Genomic DNA, 17,991 nt, shown 5'->3' with positions numbered 1-17,991 from the left:
GGAGGGCTGGGGCCGACGCTGACCGTTCTGCCAGCCTGGCTCTGTCGGCTCAGAGCGTGAGGATGTCATCCCGACCGATGTTGCTGTGCTGGTGTGACAAAGTGGGACTGTTCTTAATGTTTCCTCTGAATACTGTGTGGGTGCCTCAGTTTCCCCTATGCATTTCTTAAGTCTCTAGGTGGTGGGATAAAGGCCAGTGCACATAAATGGCCGACACTCTGTCTCCTGGCAACTAATGGCCAGGCCCTTCCCCCCTGCAAGGGGATGATAAAGGTGTTGGAGAACAGAGTCCAGGTGATCTCCTGGCCCTGGAAAGCAACAAAGCCAGAGGAGGAGGGGCTGGAGGGTGAGTCGGTTTGGCACTGGCTGGGGACGTGGAGTGAAGTGCAGAGGTCATTGTCTAGCATAGCTCAGTGGTTTGAGCATTGGCCTGCTAAACCCAGGGTTATGCGCTCAATCCTTAAGAGGGCCACTTAGGGATCCGGGGCAAAATCAGTACTTGGTCCTGCTAGTGAAGGCAGCAGGCTGGACTCAAAGACCTTTCAAGGTTCCTTCCAGTTCTAGGAGATAAGATATCTCCATTAATTTAAAATGGACTTGGCTGAGGGGTCCTGTTCTCTGTACCTACAAGCTCTGTTTTAGACCATGTTCCTGTGGTCTAATAAACCTCTGTTTTACTGGCTGGCTGAGAGTCACGTCTGACTGCGAAGTGGGGGGTGCAGAACCCTCTAGCTCCCCCAGGACCCCGCCGGGGCGGACTCGCTGTGGGAAGCGCATGGAGGGGCATATGCTGAATGTTCCCAGGGCAGACCTAGGAGGTGAAGCCGTGTGAGCTCCTTGCCCTGGAGACAGTCTGCTCCAAGGGAGAGGAGACTCCCCAAAGTCCTGACTGGCTTTGTGGGGAGCAGCTCCAGAGCATCGCCCGGGGACTCGGTGACAGCCGGCAAAGCCCCAGCGTGGATGTGGTTATCCCGGCTCAAGGGGCTGTAGCCAGGACAGCGTGTTGCCTCCAGGGCACTGGTGTAAGGTACGCTGCCAGACGCACCCTCTGGTCAGCTCAGCGGCATCTCACGAGCAGGGTTAGCTGGTGAGGATTTCCCCTCTCTCTGGAGGGAAGCAGAGCTCAGACCCCAGCTCAGAACAGAGTGGGAAGGTGGGAGGTGCGGGGGGATAACTCGCGGCCTATGGAGGAAACTGGGGGCTCTGGGAACTGACTGAGGAGGCCAGATGGGGAGAGAGGCAGAGCCTGAATATGGAGTCACTACAGCGCGGCTGGGCACTGGGCTGGCCAGACTGGACGATGCTCCAACCGTCAGTTCTCTGGGCTCCCCTAAGGGCTCCCTGTGCTGTGTCCAGGTGACGGACAGACCCGACTGTTCCAGCCGCGCTGGGTGAGTGTCACAGATCCACAGGGTCGGTGCTACAGCCCCAGCTTTGGAACGGTCTCTAGGAGGAACCTGCCAGTGGGCCGGACCCCTCACTCTTCCTCCACCGCCTCCTGAGACTGGGCCTGTGGGCCTGCAGCTCCCCTGCTCCACCCCGTGAGCTCTGCTCAGTGAGTCCCACTGAGACAAACCCCAATGGAGACCTGTCCACTCCTCAGGGATTAATGCACCTCGCCCAGCATCTGCAGTGACCCTCACCCAGCGCTGCTGGAACAGTCGGGTCTGTCCGTCACCTGGACACAGCACAGGGAGCCCTTAGGGGAGCCCAGAGAACTGACGGTTGGAGCATCCTCCAGTCTGGTCAGCCCAGAGCCCAGCCAGGCTGTAGGGAACCCATTTTCTTTGATCTCTTTTGTCAGATTCCAGGTGAGAGTCCCGGCGCCTCCCAGCTGCCAGCTCTGATCCCCACCTCACACCTCCCCAGTCCTTTGTCCTCCAGCTGGGGATTGTTCAGTTTCCCTAAGGAGAGGTGGGACAGTCCATATCCCCTGGGTCGTTGGGTGCTAGGCGTCAATGTCTTGGCGATTGGATCTGCCTGTGTCTTCTCAGATGCTCCACTGATGTGGGGATTAAGTCCCAGACAGCTAGTCCCACCCCTATGTCTGTTCACCTGCCCTGAGAGCAAACAGTCCCCTTCCACCTGCCAGGTAACAATGCAGCAGATAGGGGAAACTGAGGCACACACCGGCTTCATACAAATATTACAAACTATTCCCACTTTGTCAGTCTCACTGCAGACACTGGCTGGGTGCGTCAGTCACTAAAGAATGGACACGTCTCTCCCGGGGTCTGCCTCAGTTGGACTCACTGGGCAGAGCTCACAGCGCAAAGCAGGGGGGCTGGAGCCCCAGAGACTCAGTCTAGGAGGTGGTGAGACCACGTAGCTGACTCTGGAGGAAGAGTGAGACCCCCACGGGGGGTCTGTCCCACTGACGGGCTCCTCCTAGAGACCGGCCCAAGGCTGGGGGCGTAGCACTGTTCCTGTGGGCCTGGGACCGCATGGCTTGAGACAGTTCTTCAGTCCAGACTGGGTGGGAGTCACCTCCAGGGTGGACCATTGTGCATTGCACGTCCTACAATAGGGGTCTGTTAGCATTCAAAGTCAGATGCTAAGACGAGCTGGCAGAGACCGCAGAAAGACACTAACCGGAAGAGGTAAATAGCGGGGTGGGGACCCTAGGGGAACAGCACAGGTCTGGTCTGGTGCATTTGGAGGTGCAGACACCCCAGCACCCTTCACCTAGGCAGTGATCTGACAGCAGATTTTCTTCATGGTAGTTCGGTTCACGAGAACACATCTTGTGATGTTGTGTACGGAACCGTTTGCTCCCATCTCTCTCGCTGGTTTCTATTTGAATCGCTGTTCTCTTAAATACTTTCCCTTTTGTGTAACTGAACTCAGCGCTGTGTGTGGTACGGGGGTGGGGGAGCGAAGGCAAAGCTGGGGTACACTGTGACCGGCTGGATCACAGAAACCCTCTTGGGAGCTGCCACCTGATGTGCCAAGACTACCCCTGCTCCTGTTTTCCCTGCCAGCTCAGGACTCCAGCACCCTGTCTTGCTGAGCCAGACACTCCCGTCTGCTCCAACACAGACCCAGGGTCTGACTTACTTGCCCCAAAGCTGCAAGTTTACCTGAAAACAGCTCACAGTAGTGTGCTTGTCTCTAGCACTCAGATGCCCAACTCCCAATGGGGTCTAAACCCAAATAAATCCATTTTACCCTGCATAAAGCTTATGCAGAGTAAACTGATAAATTGCTTGCCCTCTATAACACTGATAGAGAGATATGCACAGTTGTTTGCTCCCCCAGGTATTAATACATACTCTGAGTAAATTACTAAATAAAAAGTGATTTTATTAAATACAGACAGTAGGATTTAAGTGGTTCCAAGTAGTAACAGTAAGTCACCAAGCAAAACAAAATAAAATGCACAAATCTATGTCTAATCAAACACTGAATACAGATAAGATCCTCACCAGTTCCAGAATGCTCCCTTTTACAGACTGCTGCACCCAGGCTAAAAGGAGATTAATCACTCACACCCCTTTGTTCCAGTTTCTTCCAAGTATCCTGGGGGGTGGGGAGGCTCCATCTTTGGCCACCTGAAGACAAAATGGAGGGGTCTCCATGGGTTTAAATAGACTTTCTCTTGTGGGTGGAGACCCCCCTCCTCCCTCCTATGCAAAGTCCAGCTCCAAGATGGAGTTCTGGAGTCACCTGGGCAAGTCACATGTCCCTGCATGACTCAGTCTTTACAGGCCGAAGCCATTGTCCACATGGTATCTTGCATGTCTCCAGGAAGACTTCTCATGTGGATTGGAGCATTCCAAGATGCATTGTTCCCCCAAGTGTTTCCTGATCAGGTACTTAACCTGGCGAATTCCTTCCTAAAGAACAAATTGGGTATTCACCCACCAAAGCTTATGCTCCAATATCTGTTAGTCTATAAGGTCCCACAGGACTCTTTGTTGCTTTTTACAGATCCAGACTAACACGGCTCCCCCTCTGATTCCTAAAGAAGCTGACCAAATGCCTCCCAAAGCTTCCTTAGAAATCAAGCCAGTACACAGCCCATATTCTTAACCTCGAGTACAAAATATGTACCAATGGGATGAATAGATATAATAGACCAGAACCTTTACAGAGAGATGTTACGTGGCACAGGCAGCACAAAACATATTCCAGTTATGTCATATTCCCATAAAGCCTTATAGGAGGTACCGTCACACAGTGCTCCTCTGGGCACCAGGGATCTTGGATTTCTCGGGGGATGCAGCGATTGGGGCTGGATCGCAGAGCAGAGGCGACACTGCAGGGCCTTGGGGGCTGGGTGGATCTGTGGGCAGCCGGCAAGGCAAAGGCAGGGCTGGTACAGGCTGGTGGAGAGGGCTGGAGGGCTGCCAGGCTGGGGGCGGCAGCGGGCTGGCAGCGGCAGGGATAACAAGGCGACTCTCAGCCCTGGGTGCCCTGAGAGGCGTCACAGTGTTTGCACCTGTCCAGGCCGAACCCCTCAATTGTCCCTGTCTGCCTGGGGCTCTAGTCTGCGTCTGCCTTGCAGGGGGGCCTTCCTCCCAGGGACACCAGGACCCTCAGTTTTCTCCATTGCTCCCACTTCACATTGGCCTTTCTCCTGGCCAGGGCAGCCTCAATCCCCAGCCACGTGGCTTCCGGGTGCTCATCCTGGATTCACCAGGGCTGCATCCCTGGCTCCCCCCGGCACTGCAGGTACAGCTCTCCGCCCCGGCTCCCCCCGGCACTGCAGGTACAGCTCTCCGCCCCGGCTCCCCCCGGCACTGCAGGGACAGCTCTCCGCCCTGGCTCTGCCGGCAGCTCAGGCCATGGCACCGGTGGCGGAGACTGGGGGCTATGTGACATTGAGTGTAATATAATATCTCACTGAAAGGTGACAGGGCCAGAAAGAGTTAATTAACTCACAGACTGACTGACCCATGGGCGAACTTCAGAGACTGGTTAGGAAGATCTGTAAATAAATACAGCTTTGAAATGCAAGTCTGCATTGTTAGAGGTAGAAGGGGAGATGTTTGCTCAGGGCTTGTGATGTAAGCAAACAAGTCTTGTCTATTGCTATAGCTTTAATTCAAAGATCAAAAAAGGAATATTAACATTTGTGATAATACTTGAGTGAAATAGTATTATTGTCTATATGTCTGTTTGAAGGTTGTGGTAACTTGTATCTGAACTGTGTAATGGATAAATTACCCTGTGCTAATTGCCAGGATGTTTGGGAGAAGGAGAGTTAACCCTATTATTTTCTCAGGCCGAAAGGCAGCTGGAAATGTATATGATCCCTGGGACACGATCCTGCTTCATCTCAGATCTGCTTTGGGTTTCAAGGGGGGGAAACCTTAAACCGCAAGGATTGAGATCCCCAGTCACTGACTGGAGTCACCCTGAACATGGACATTGGACTATAACCTCTGGACTATTTCTAAAAGGACTTTTGGCAACTACAAGCTCATCTCTGCTGTGTCTGAACCTCAAGAACTGAATTCAAGTCTGTCTGTATATTGAGCTTTTAACCAACACTCTCGCTCTTTTCTTTTTTTAACAAATTTTAGCTTAGTTCATAAGAATTGACTATAGGGTGTATTTGGGGTAAGATCTAAGTTATAATTGGACCTGGGTGTGTGGCTGATCCTTCGGGGTTGGAAGAACCTTTTCTTTTATATGATGAGATAAGATTTTCAGTCATCATCATATCTGACAGGTGTGTCTGGACGGAGGCCTGAGGCTGGGCACTTTAAGGGAACTGCGTTGTTTGGACTTCTGAGTAACCAGTGAGGTTCTATAGAAGCTGTTTTGGGCTGGTTGGTAAATCTAAGTATTGGAATAACCACCAGCGTTTGGGGTTTGTCTGCCCTGTTCTGTTTGCAGTTCACCCTGATTGAGTGACCTCAGCTGGCTCCCACGGGCAGCACCGTCACAGGGTGTATGGGTCACCGGGGTCCTGGGAGGGGAGGAGGAGGACTGGGAGTAGAGGGGAGCAGGTCACCAGGTGCAGGGTCCCGGGGCTGGTCCCTCGGCCGCTCTCACTGGGGATCGATGCAGGTGTAGGTCGTGTTCCCCCACAGGAAAGTGGGAGGGGCAGAGCCGTGGCCCCACTGCAAGGTGAGGGCACTCTGCTCACAGATCCAGCGGCAGGGGTCTGTGCACGACCCGTCCGACAGCCCACGGCCCGACACCCTCCCACAAGCCAGGTAGGAGGCGGTGGAGCGCGTCACTGGGAAGAGCCTGGGCAGAGAGAACACAACAGGCAGCGTCAGCGACTGCTCCGTCAGGACGTGTCCTGGGGCCTCCTTCATGGAGATCCCTGGGGGCAACACCCGACCCTCCACCCCACAGGGGCTCTGACAGAGCCGGGCTGGGGCCCCAGAAACCGGGTGCAAACTGCAGCTCAGGGCCCCCTGGGCCCCCAGGAACCAGCAGCGTATTCGAGGGATTCTCCCTGGGAGCACGTTTGGTCATGAGACCCCTGAGCCCATGGGCCCATCTAGTCTGGTCTCCCGGCTCTGCCGCTGCCTGGCTGAGACCATGGGCAAGGCAGGCACTGCCGCTCTGGTGCCAGCTGTAGGTTGGGGGCACGTGGGGGTGCAAACAAATCCACCATGTTAGCGCAGTTCAGGCAGGACAGGATGTGAGGGGAGCCCCCAGGGATCAGCTACAGCCTGTTGGAGACCCTGCTTGGGGCCCCTCCCTGAGCACGGAGGGTGTGTGTGTGGGGGAGCTCTGTGCAGCCGGCGTAACAGGCAGGGAGGGTGGGGGAGCTGGGGAGAGCTGGCTGTGGGCAGCTCCTCTGCCTGTATTGTCCTCAGCTCCCCGGAGCCGCAGGAGCACGTGGGAGCGTCCCAGCAGCCTAGTGGGCAGTTCTCGGCAGCCCTGGTAGAGGAGAGCCCAGGGGCCGAGGCGGGGGGCTTACCCGTTCAGTGCGGAGCCGTCCACCCACTTCCAGTCACGCCCGGCATGTTCCTTCTTCAGCCCAATGTGGAACGTGTTGCTCTTGGACACGCGCTGCAGGAAGGCCTGCCGCACAAGGAGCCGGTGAGTGTGAGCCCCAGCTCCGTGTCACACGCATGCACATACTCACACATGTGTGCGCACACGCTGCACTAAGCAGCCCAAGCAGCTGTGGGCAGAGCAGTGTGGACGAGCAGACAAGCGCAGTCCCAGGGGCAGCTCGCTCTCAGTGGCGCGAGGTGTGGGCCGAGCAGCCGTGGTCGTGGGCCCAAACCCAGCAGGGCTCTGTCTGCAGGGAAGGACACCGGCCCTGCTACCAGGAGCCACCATTGTTACTAAGCTACTGGCAACAATGGGGTTTGGGCAAATACCCTGCGCCACTCTGTGCGTCTCACGCCGCCTGCACCGGGCCCGGCCGTCGGTGCCTCGACTGTATGTCTGAACGGCACCTCTAGCAGCACCGCGCCCTGGCGCTCTGCTGGGCCAGCAGTGACTCCCACGGGCCAGCACCCTCCTCGGAGCGCCCCACGCAGGGAGCCCACTCGCCCGGTTTATACGGACACGCCTCTTTTGGGCTGCGCTGTCTCCTGGCCAGGGCTGGGACAGAACCGGACGTGGGTTTGCCCAGTATCAGACGGGGGGGGAGGAGGTGCCGTTTTGAACAGTACGGCGCTTCGCCCCCACTGACGTGATCTTGCATACACACTGTGTGCGAGGTCAGGCCAGTGGGTGTGGGGGCAGCACGCTCTTGAAAACAGGGTCACCGTGTGGCGTGATCCCGCACGCACCATGCAGAGGAGGTCACACCGGCAGGGGCGGGGTCACGCCATCCCCAGAAGTGCTGGAATGTCCCGTATTCTGGGAACGTGTGAGTGCCTGCCCACCCCGCACGCTCCCTGCAGCGCAGCACCCCCAGCGCAGCCCTGACTGTGCAGGGAGAGCGCCTCCTGCTGAGCCCCACTGCTCCCTGCAGCGCAGCACCCCTAACACTGCACTGGGGCCAGCCCTGACTGTGCAGGGAGAGCGCCTCCTGCTGAGACAGCTCTGATCTCTGTGGCATGTGAGCGTTCCCTGGAGATCTCCCATCACCCCGCGCGGGAAGGACGCCCCCTCTGTCTACCTGCTGGAATTGCACTGGCAATGGCAAAATCCTCTGTGCCGGGGTGACCAATGAAAACTGCCAAGAACCCGCCAGCCCAGTGCCAGATCCCTCCTCCCTGCACTAGGCCTTGCCCCGGAAAGTGTGGGGCAGGGGCTGTACTCCCTTTGCCGGCGCCTCCAGGCATTCAGCACCATGGCCGGGGACGGGAGGGTGGCTGGGTGCAGGGCCAGGAGCAGGTGTGGGCAGCGCCCCAGTCCATGGCCCCACGGTGCAGCTGTCCTGGCCCTCGCGCCGAGCACTCACCAGCGTGGCGTTGGCTCTGATGGTGACGAGCTGGGCGCCCCGGGAGCAGCAATCCTCTTTGCTCTTGGCCCAGTCCCTCTTGGCTGAAGAAAAGTAATAGCACTTCCCCGTGTCCCCGAGCCAGCCGGCTGGGCAGAACTGGCACCGCCCTGTACGGAGAGAGGGCAGCTGAGAAAACCAGGGAGCCCAGCCCACGCTACGGCAGGGCCAGTCAGAGCAGGAGGCAGCTCCAGACCTGTGTCTCTGCCCCAGCCCTGGGGTGCGTACTGCTCTGCCTCGGCCACGGCGGGGCCCACCCCAGGATCCCACAGCGGATCGGGGGTCCTGGGATGAGCCAGGGGGGTCTCCCAGCGCTCTGGCTCCCAGGCTGTTGAGGGCTTGGTGGGCTGGAAGCAGCAGGAGGTGATGGGCAGTCAGGGCAGAGCTGGGGGGAGAGTGCTGGACACGAGGTCTAGATTGTGGGTGCCAACAGCCCGTGGGGAAGGACTCTGGGGTCCTCCGTCCTACAGGGCTGGGAGCCGGGCTGACTCTGGGGGGCAGCGAGACCCTCCCCAAGCCTTTCCCAGGACCCTGCCCCACTCACGTACCTGCCAGGAACCTCTCCTGCTGCTGCAGCCTGTGTTCGAGGCTCTCCTCCATGCTCTTCAGCTTCGGGGCACAGCTCCCCACTTGCCCTAAAGTTGCAGACTATGAACACAGGAACTGCCAGCCTGGCTCAGCCCAGGGGCCCCTCTAGCCTGGCCTCCTGGCTCTGGCTCTGCCCAGTGCCAGCTGCGTCAGAGGACAGGACAGGGAACCGCTGCATGGCCAGTTGTGGAATAACCAGCCCATGGGGGAAATTCCCCCACCCTGCCAGTTAGGGGCTTGGCTCAGGCCCTGAGGTCACAGGGATTACATCCCATCTCAAAGCTCTTGTCTCCTCTCTGCTGGAGCGCTGGATGCCCTCGTTAGCCACGCAATGTTTAATCCTCATTTGGTTCCTGCTGAGCTTTTGGGCTCAGTGTGTCATGGGGCAGAGAGTTCCCCAGGTGCACGTCCAAGGTGTTTCCTTGTCTCTGTTTCAAGTTTGTTGCCTCTGACTCCCCGGCTGGGCCCTTGTCCCTGTGTTATGAGCCAGGCAGAAGAGAAGTTCCCAGTGTCCCGTCCCTACCCGGCGGGTTATTCTGGGCCCCTTTGTCCCTCTCAGGCCTCTCCTCCCTAACCCCCACTGGCTCAGCCTTTCAGCCTCTTCTCAGGGCAATCTCGCCAGGTGATGACTGGTCTTTATTGCTAGTCTCTGACCGCGCAGTGCCCAGCCTCCCAGGGGCTCGCGGGCGGCCCACTGAGCTGTACGATGGCACTGGAGAATTCTCTAGTCTGTTCTCCAGCCGGGGCCTTTCGCAGCCGGATGTTTCGCAGGCGCCGCGGTGCGCTGAGCAGATTGGCGGAGGGGTTCGAGTGACTCCTTTCTCTGGGCAAGACTTTGCATTTGTCGTATTGAATTTCATCTGCCACCCTGCAGCCCAGGCCGCAGCTGGTGAGCGTGCCCCCTAGACGTGCTGGGGGGGCGGGGGCAAGAGGGGAGGCTGCCGCTCCCCCTCTCGAGGGGCTGAGGGAGGAGGCCAGAAGCTGGCTATGCCATGCAGCTGCTTTGTGGCTACGTGCCCCGGGCTCGTCCTCTGGGAACCTTTGCACAGCTCCCACCCCGGCACCCAGCTCCGGGCAGGATCCTGACCCCCCGGGTGCTGCAGTGACCGGCCGCTGCTCATACTCACGGTGCAGGCCCAGGCCGAGCAGCGCTGCCAGGAGTGGGATGCACAGGAGAGCCAGGCCGAGAGCCACCCGCCGCCAGGATGCCGAGGGGAGCCGCTGCAGGGCTGAAGGAGAGAGAGTCCGTCTGGGTCAGCGCTGCGGGGGCTCAGCACAGCAGGGTCCCCCGGTAACAGCTAGAGGCGCTTTCGGGAGGCCTCAGCATGGTGGGGTCCCCCTGGGTCCCAGCACACGGATTGCTGGGGGGGGAGATTCCTGGGGGGGGGGACTCAGCATGGTGGGTTCCCCCTGGGTCCCAGCACATGGATTGCTGAGGGGGGAGATCCCTGGGGGGCGACACTCAGCATGGTGGGGTCCCCCTGGGTCCCAGCACATGGATTGCTGAGGGGGGAGATCCCTGGGGGGGACACTCAGCATGGTGGGGTCCCCCTGGGTCCCAGCACACAGATTGCTGGGGGAGGCGGGGGGCTCTCTAGGGGGGTCAGGCTGGAGGAGGGGGGGGCTCTCTAGGGGGGTCAGGCTGGGGGAGGGTTGCCAGCTCAGCTTGCCCTGTCAGGGAGTCCCCGTTGGTTGAGTCTCTGATATAAGGTGTTTCGCCAGTTCCCTGTCTCTGGCTGCCCACCCAGGGATCTCACAGCGTCACAGACATCAGCGCCCCGGCCCTGGGAGAAGCACTTCAGCATCCCCCCCACTGCAGCACGGGGAGAGGGGCCGGAGCTCGCCCGGGGCCACAGAACTGGGAATAGAAGTCGGATCCCCAGCGCCTTGTCCCCTGCTCCGAGACGTCCTGAGAGCAGCAGGTCTCACAGGCAGGGGGGCTGTGTGTGCGTGTCCGGGCATGTGTCCTTGTGTCTCTGGAGTGAGGGTCTCTTAGCTGTGACCCCAGCTTTAATGATGCCCCCAGTACCGCCCTGTCCCCTCCCCAAGCCGCTAGCACCTTTCTCGCAGGCCTAGCCCTGTGGGAGGGGTCCGTTACCTGCTGTCGGGGCTGGTGGGGGGAAGTAGATGTCGGCGTACACGACCCCCTCTGCCATCCCTTGGGCTCCAGCCATGCTCCCTGCCACTGGGACGGCAACACCCCCGCCCCCGCGCAGCCTGGTGTGGCGTGAAATGGAAAGTGTCACTGCACATTTCCGTCCCCAGAGACGCCAGCTGGGCGGGCGAGTGCGCGCGGGGGCGGCAGCCGGCTCGGCACAGCCCTAGCAGCTCTCCCGGGGGGCAGTCCAAGCTGAGACCTGCCCAGCGGGGAGACAGGGACGCCCAGCAGAGCCCGGGCACAGGGCGCCGGCTAGGCTGGCCAGGCTGGGCTCCAGCTGCTCTGCCCGGGCACGGCCATGGGTCCAGCCCCACACAGAGCTGCCCCGAAGGCACCAGAGCCCCCCTTGCCGGTGCCTGGCTGCTCTGTGATGCAGTACACGCCCGCCGGGCCCTGGCTTCCCCCTGTCATGGCTGGTGGCTCATGCATGGAGCACATGACAGCGGCCCTGCGAGGACAGACAGATGTGTCGTGGGCGGCCTTCCTGCCCCCGGCCACCACTGCCACAGGCCTCATGATCAGGGGCCCCTCGACGTGCCTGGGACTGAGGGGAACAGGGGCAGGGCAGGAGAAAGTGAGCAGCGAGCTGGCTGCCGCCCTGCCCATCGGGGCCCTGTGCCCGGCTCAGCCCTGGCGAACCAGCCCCGGCTCAGCCCTGCCCCCACAGGCAGGTCCCAAAGGGCCCAGCCCAGGTGTCTCTCTGTGGTCCAGCGTCTCTCTGCTGCTCGGTGGCCCGTGACCTGTGGCTGGAACAATGGCTGAGGCTGTCGTGTCTGAGGTGCCGGGAACTAGACACCGGGGCCCAGCGCAGAGGGAGCGTGACTGCAACTGCCACCCCCAGGGAAACCCTGTGTAAACAACCCCCCCGCCCCCGTCCTGTGTGGGGCCCAGCTACAGCCCTGACCGCCCCCCCCCAGGGCCTGTGTGGGGCCCAGCTACAGCCCTGACCCCCCCGCCCCCAGGCCCCAGCTACAGCCCTGACCCCCCTCAAGCCTATGTGGGGCCAGCTCCAGTCATGACCCCTCCCCCCCACGCCGGGCCTGTGGGGGGCCAGCTACAGAGGGTGATCATACATCCCGTTTTGGCCGGGACAGTCTCTTTTTTAAGCCCTGTCCTGGCCGTCCCAAATGTTTTGGCAGAAGTGGGTATTTGATCAGTTGGCAAGAGTAAAGGGGACAAATGCCCCCTTTTGTTAAAAAAGGGGGGTGCAGAGGAATGTACAGGGGGGCGAGTGGCAACGCCAGCCCCACGCAGGAGGGGGGACAGGGCTCGGGCAGGGGGCGGGCAGGGCTCGGGTGAGCAGTGACCCCGTGCGGGGACGAGGGGGGATAGGGCTCGGGACAGCCCTGTGCAGTGTCCTGTTTTCCCTTTGGGAAACATGGCCACCCTTCAGCTACAGCCCTGGGCCTGGCGGGGGAGCTTCTGGCCTGAGGGAGGGGCCAGTTCCCACACTGGGCCGGTGCGGGGCCCAGCTACGGCCCTGCCCTCCGCCCCCCAGGATGCTCTGTTCAGAAAGGGGCTGTCGGGCCACTTGGCCGAGGGCGACAGATGCCCCGTGTCGCCAGCCTCCCCAGGGCCTGCAGTGGCACCGAGCCCCCTGTGACGAACTGGGCCTGTTCTCACTGTGGTGTGTGAATGCTGACAGGGGAGTGGGGCTGGGATAGTCTGCATTGGAGGATGGGATCTGCCCGAGGGCGCATACCTGAGTGTGTAACATGAGAACCCAGGAAGGGGTTGGAGGCCAGGTGACTCCTGAGCCCGGGAAACTGAACAAAGGCTGTGGGAGGGGTCGCTGAGGGCAGAGTGCTGGAAGCGAGCTGGAGAGATGGCTGGGAGACAGAGATGGCTCTGACCCCCCCGAAGGGGGGTGGGCTGGAATGCCCTGGGACCCCAAGCTGGACTTAACTGAGGGGGTCCTGTTGTCTGTGCCTGCAAGACCTGTCTTGGACTGTATTCCTGTCATCCAAATAAACCTTCTACTTTACTGGCTGGCTGAGAGTCATGGTGAATCGCAGGAAGCCGGGGGTGCAGGGCCCTGAGTCCCCCAATACTCCGTGACAACTGGTGGCAGCGGTGGGATCTACTGCACCCCGTGGACGGCGCTTCCTGCAGTAAGTGACTGGGGAGCAGTAAAACGAAGGGGGATTGACGGGGACCAGGCCTGCTGAAGAGTGGGAGAGAGACGGTTATTACCCCTGGGAGTGTGTGACCAGCGAGAAGGACTTTTGCAGTAACAGGGTTCCCCGGGGGGATCGCAGCGAGTGGTCCCAGGGGCGGAGGAGTCTGCAGCTCGACCCTGGCAGAGTGGCGGTGACCTCGAGAAGGGCTGGCACACTAGGGGTCCCCCTGGGAACTGTGGGGAGCTGTGAGCACACAGGCCGGTGAGTGGCCAGCAGGAAGATGTATGCCAAGCGGCTTAAGAGCGACCTGGTGGAGCTGTGCAAGCAGAGGCGGCTGCGCATTGGGAGGCTCACCAAAGAACAGCTCATTGCCCGGCTGGAGGCGGAAGATCGCGCGAATGAACTGATCCCTGTGTCTCAGGGAAGCAGCCTGGCAAATGCAGCGCAGGCACCAGTGTCTGTCCCAGCTGGGAGTGGTCAGCCGGCTGCTGAGGGCTTCCCGAGACCCCTCCTTCCTATGCCTAGGGGAAGGGTGGGGAGGAGCCCAGCAAATACCGAAGGCGCCGTGGCCCCCCCGGCCAGCAGGGGACCCTCCCGGCGAAGCTCGCTGGCCAGCAGAGGATCCTCCCGGCGACGTTCGGCATCCGTGGAGCGGAATTGGCTGGAATGGGAGAAAGAGCTAAAACTGAGAGAGCTGGAGGATCGTGAACAACAGAGACAGCATGAACGGGAGGAGAAAGAGAAACGGAGGCAGCATGAACGGGAGGAGAATGAGAGAGAGAGACAGCATGACCTGGAACTGGCGAGATTGAAGGGCAGCGAACCCCCGGCTGCGGTGAGTGAGGGGGGACCCAGGACTGCACGGAGCTTTGATAAGTGCACCATGGCCCCATACAAGGAGGGGGAGGACATGGATGACTTCCTGGAGGCCTTTGAGACGGCCTGCGAGCTGCACCGGGTTGATCCCGCGGACAGACTCCGGGTCCTTACCCCCTTACTGGACCCCAAAGCCGTGGCATTGTACCGCCAACTGGGAGAGGCAGAGAAAGGGGACTACGAACTATTCAAAAAGGCCCTGCTACGTGAGTTTGGGCTGACTCCTGAGATGTACCGGGAAAGGTTCCGGAGTCAAGATAAAACCCCTGAGATCTCATATCTGCAACTAGCCGTCCGCATGGAAAGATACGCCAGCAAGTGGGCTGGTGGGGCCCAGACAAAGGAGGACCTGATTAAACTGCTGGTACTGGAGCAACTGTATGAGCGGTGCCCATCCGACCTGAGGCTGTGGTTGGTGGACAGAAAGCCAGAGAACCCGCGACACGCCGGGCAGCTGGCTGATGAGTTTGTAAAGAGCCGGTCAGGGGGTGGCAGGGAGGAGCCCCAAAGGAACAGGCCCGCCGCGATGCAGAGAGAGAGTCACCCTGGGACCTCCCAAAGGGGGAATATGGGGAATCCCCTCCCACGGGGAATGCCCAGCATCAGGGACAACCGACCGGCTCGAGGGGACCCACGGGACCTGAGCTGCTATTACTGCGGCCGAAGAGGCCACGTTCGGGCCCAGTGCCCCAAGCTCAAAGACAGACTGAGCAGACCGAACCCGCACCGGGTTAACTTGGTAGAGGCCCAGATGGACGAGGGGCAGGCTTCTCACGCAAGAGGGGCTGGCAGCTTATCAACTGCTCAAGAGAGAGAAGGGCCCCAGGCCAGCTTCTCTGGGGGGCCAGATGCTCCGGATTCAAAGTTCTCCGTTTACAGGGTTGGCGCGGGGCTGTCCCTGCGGAGCGAGTGCCTTGTTCCCCTGGAGGTGGATGGGAAGAAAGTTTATGGATACTGGGACACGGGCGCAGAGGTGACACTGGCCCGGCCCGAGGTGGTGGCCCCAGATCGGGTGGTGCCCAACACCTTCCTGACCCTGACCGGGGTGGGCGGGACCCCATTCAAGGTTCCCGTAGCGAGGGTACACCTGAAATGGGGGGCCAAGGAGGGCCCCAAGGACGTGGGAGTGCACCACCATTTGCCCACTGAGGTGTTGATGGGGGGGGACCTAGAGGACTGGCCAAGCAGCCCCCAGACCACCTTAGTCGTGACCCGTAGCCAGAGCCGGCGAGGGGCACTACGCCCTGACCTTGGGAAGGATGTCCCACCGGAGGCACCGAACCCTTCCCGGGTGGGGAGGGAACACCCAAGGACAGGCCGCGGGGTGGCTGGGGCTTCCGACCCAGCCGACGAGAGGGAGCAGGTCCCCATCCCTTCCCCAGCCGCCGAGTTGCAGAAGGACCCCTCCCTGCGGAAGCTAAGGGGCCTGGCTGACCTCAGTGTGGTACAGACCATGAGGAGAGGATGCAAGGAGAGGTTCCTGTGGGAGAAGGGGTTCCTTTACCGAGAGTGGGCTCCCCCAGGGAAAATGGAGTCGGGGGGGATCAGGAGGCAGCTGGTGGTACCCCAGAAGTATCGCCGCCAGCTGCTGTGCCGGGCCCATGACATTCCCCTCTCAGGGCACCAGGGAACCTGGCGTACCCAGCAGAGGCTGCTACGGAGCTTTTACTGGCCTGGGGTCTTTGTTACTGTCCGACAGTACTGCGGATCCTGTGACCCCTGTCAGAGGGGGAGGAAGGCCTGGGACAAGGGGAAAACAGCTTTAGGACCCTTGCCCAGCATAGAGGAGCCTTTCCGGAGGGTGGCCAAGGTAAAAAGGGCGGCTCTAAACCAAGAGAGCCCAACGCACAGACCTCCAGACTGGAGCGCTGGGAGAAGACCACAGCCCAGTTGGAGCCCCAGAGGTATGGGGGTGGGAAAAGGGCACAGGCCGCATAAACCTTCCCACATGCGAACTGCGAGTGCCATCAAGCACCCCCGACCTAAGGGGGGGCGTGAAACTGGAGGGGCCTGGTGTAATTCTCACCAAGGAATGGGAGGGATGCGGGGGCATCCATGGGAACGGGGGTAGGTTCGAACTTCCCCGGGTCACTGGCTAAAGTGACCCTGCTCAGTTCGGTCTCGAAGGGGGGAGAGATGTGACGAACTGGGCCTGTTCTCACTGTGGTCTGTGAATGCTGACAGGGGAGTGGGGCTGGGATAGTCTGCATTGGAGGATGGGATCTGCCCGAGGGCGCATACCTGAGTGTGTAACATGAGAACCCAGGAAGGGGTTGAAGGCCAGGTGACTCCTGAGCCCGGGAAACTGAACAAAGGCTGTGGGAGGGGTCGCTGAGGGCAGAGTGCTGGAAGCGAGCTGGAGAGATGGCTGGGAGACAGAGATGGCTCTGACCCCCCCGAAGGGGGGTGGGCTGGAATGCCCTGGGACCCCAAGCTGGACTTAACTGAGGGGGTCCTGTTGTCTGTGCCTGCAAGACCTGTCTTGGACTGTATTCCTGTCATCCAAATAAACCTTCTGCTTTACTGGCTGGCTGAGAGTCATGGTGAATCGCAGGAAGCCGGGGGTGCAGGGCCCTGAGTCCTCCAATACTCCGTGACACCCCCTGCCTAGAATAATACACACAACCCCTCTGAGCGCTTGTCCGGTTCGTCTGTCCCTTTGCCGGGTCTGACTGTGACCTTCCTAGAGCTTGGGGCAGTCTGCTTTCGAATTCCCCGGTGATTTGGCTCCCACCCACCCCCCGGGACAATCCCGGCTGTGTCCATCTCACTGGTCGGACAGTTACCTTGTGTCTCCGTTCCCAATCTCCCCCTGCTCCCCATCTATTATTATCTGTATAGAGGACCCATCACGGACCACCGTCCCCCAGTGTTAGGTGCTGGATCATGCAGAAAAAGCCCCCTAGCTCCCTGTCCCCCGCAGGGATTACACTCAATCCCCCCTGCCCTGGGGAATCCTTGTCCCAACCTGTGCACGCCCTTTCACCAGGCAGGACAGGCTTGGCTCATTCTGCCTTCCTTGTACCCAAGTCCCTCCTGCCCCCTTCTCAGCCCCCTCTGCAGTGGGCCAGGAACGTATTGCAGAGACTAGGGTTACCATACGTCCGGATTTTCCCGGACATGTCCGGCTTTTTGGGCTCCAAATCCCCGTCCGGGGGGAAATCCCAAAAAGCCGGACATGTCCGGGAAAATCGGAGCGGGGCCGGGGGCTCGGGGGCCGGGCCGGCGGTGCCGGGGGCCGGGCTGGGGACCGGCGGTGCGGGGCCGGGGGCCGGGGGTGCTCGGCCGGGGGCCCGGGGACCGGCAGTGCTGGGCGGGCCGGGGGTGTTCGGCCGGGCCCGGGGCCGGCACCCCAGGGCCCGAGCCGACCCAGGCTGGAAACGCCGGGGGGGCCAGCCTGGGCTGCGCCTCCCCCCCCCACACCCACCCTTACCTGCTTCAGGCTTCCCGCGACTCAAATGTTCGCGGGAAGCAGGGGAGGGGGCGGAGACTTTGGGGAGGGGGCGGAGTTGGGGCGGGGCTGGGGGCGGGGGCGGGGCCCCGTGGAGTGTCCTCCTTTCGGAGGCACTAAATATGGTAACCCTAGCAGAGACCCACTGCCTTCCATCACTCAACCCAGAGCTTGCTTCGGAGAAGGGAAATGGTTGTAGTCCTAGAGACCACCTGATCCCTCTTCTCTCTCCACTTTATCATCCATCCCCATATACACCCATCTCCCTCTCCATCCAGCCATCCCTACATCCATCCATTTCCCCACATACATCTATCAATCAATCTAGCCAGCCACCTCTCCATCCCCCCAGCTATCCATCCCCCCCAGATACAGCTATCGGTTCATTCACCCATCCCCCCAGCTATCCATCCCCCCATTTCCATCCAGC

At 60.5% G+C, this 17,991-nt stretch overlaps 1 protein-coding gene across 1 annotated transcript; it reads right to left on the bottom strand.

Moving 5' to 3' along the window:
• Positions 1–5,999: 5,999 nt before the first annotated feature.
• LOC122172306 (killer cell lectin-like receptor subfamily G member 1) lies at positions 6,000–11,130 on the bottom strand. Its single transcript, XM_065549929.1, has 6 exons — positions 11,055–11,130; positions 10,084–10,185; positions 8,917–9,003; positions 8,330–8,478; positions 6,887–6,990; positions 6,000–6,201 (listed from the first exon to the last, which is right to left on the bottom strand). Exons 1-6 carry the CDS (start codon positions 11,128–11,130, stop codon positions 6,000–6,002), a joined length of 720 nt encoding a protein of 239 aa, XP_065406001.1.
• Positions 11,131–17,991: the final 6,861 nt, after the last annotated feature.

This window comes from Chrysemys picta, chromosome 6, assembly GCF_011386835.1.
Source record: "Chrysemys picta bellii isolate R12L10 chromosome 6, ASM1138683v2, whole genome shotgun sequence".
Classification (NCBI taxonomy): Eukaryota; Metazoa; Chordata; order Testudines; family Emydidae; genus Chrysemys; species Chrysemys picta.
Note: the sequence above shows the minus strand (reverse complement) of the source record. Positions and strands in the feature narration are given on the sequence as shown.

Coding starts and splice junctions, on each gene's coding strand:
- LOC122172306 (XM_065549929.1), bottom strand. CDS start 11,130: ATGGCTGGAGCCCAAGGGATGGCAGAGGGGGTCGTGTACGCCGACATC. Junction 10,186..11,054: donor CCCACCAGCCCCGACAGCAG/GTAACGGACCCC, acceptor TCTCTCCTTCAG/CCCTGCAGCGGCTCCCCTCG. Junction 6,991..8,329: donor TCAGAGCCAACGCCACGCTG/GTGAGTGCTCGG, acceptor CTTGTGCGGCAG/GCCTTCCTGCAGCGCGTGTC.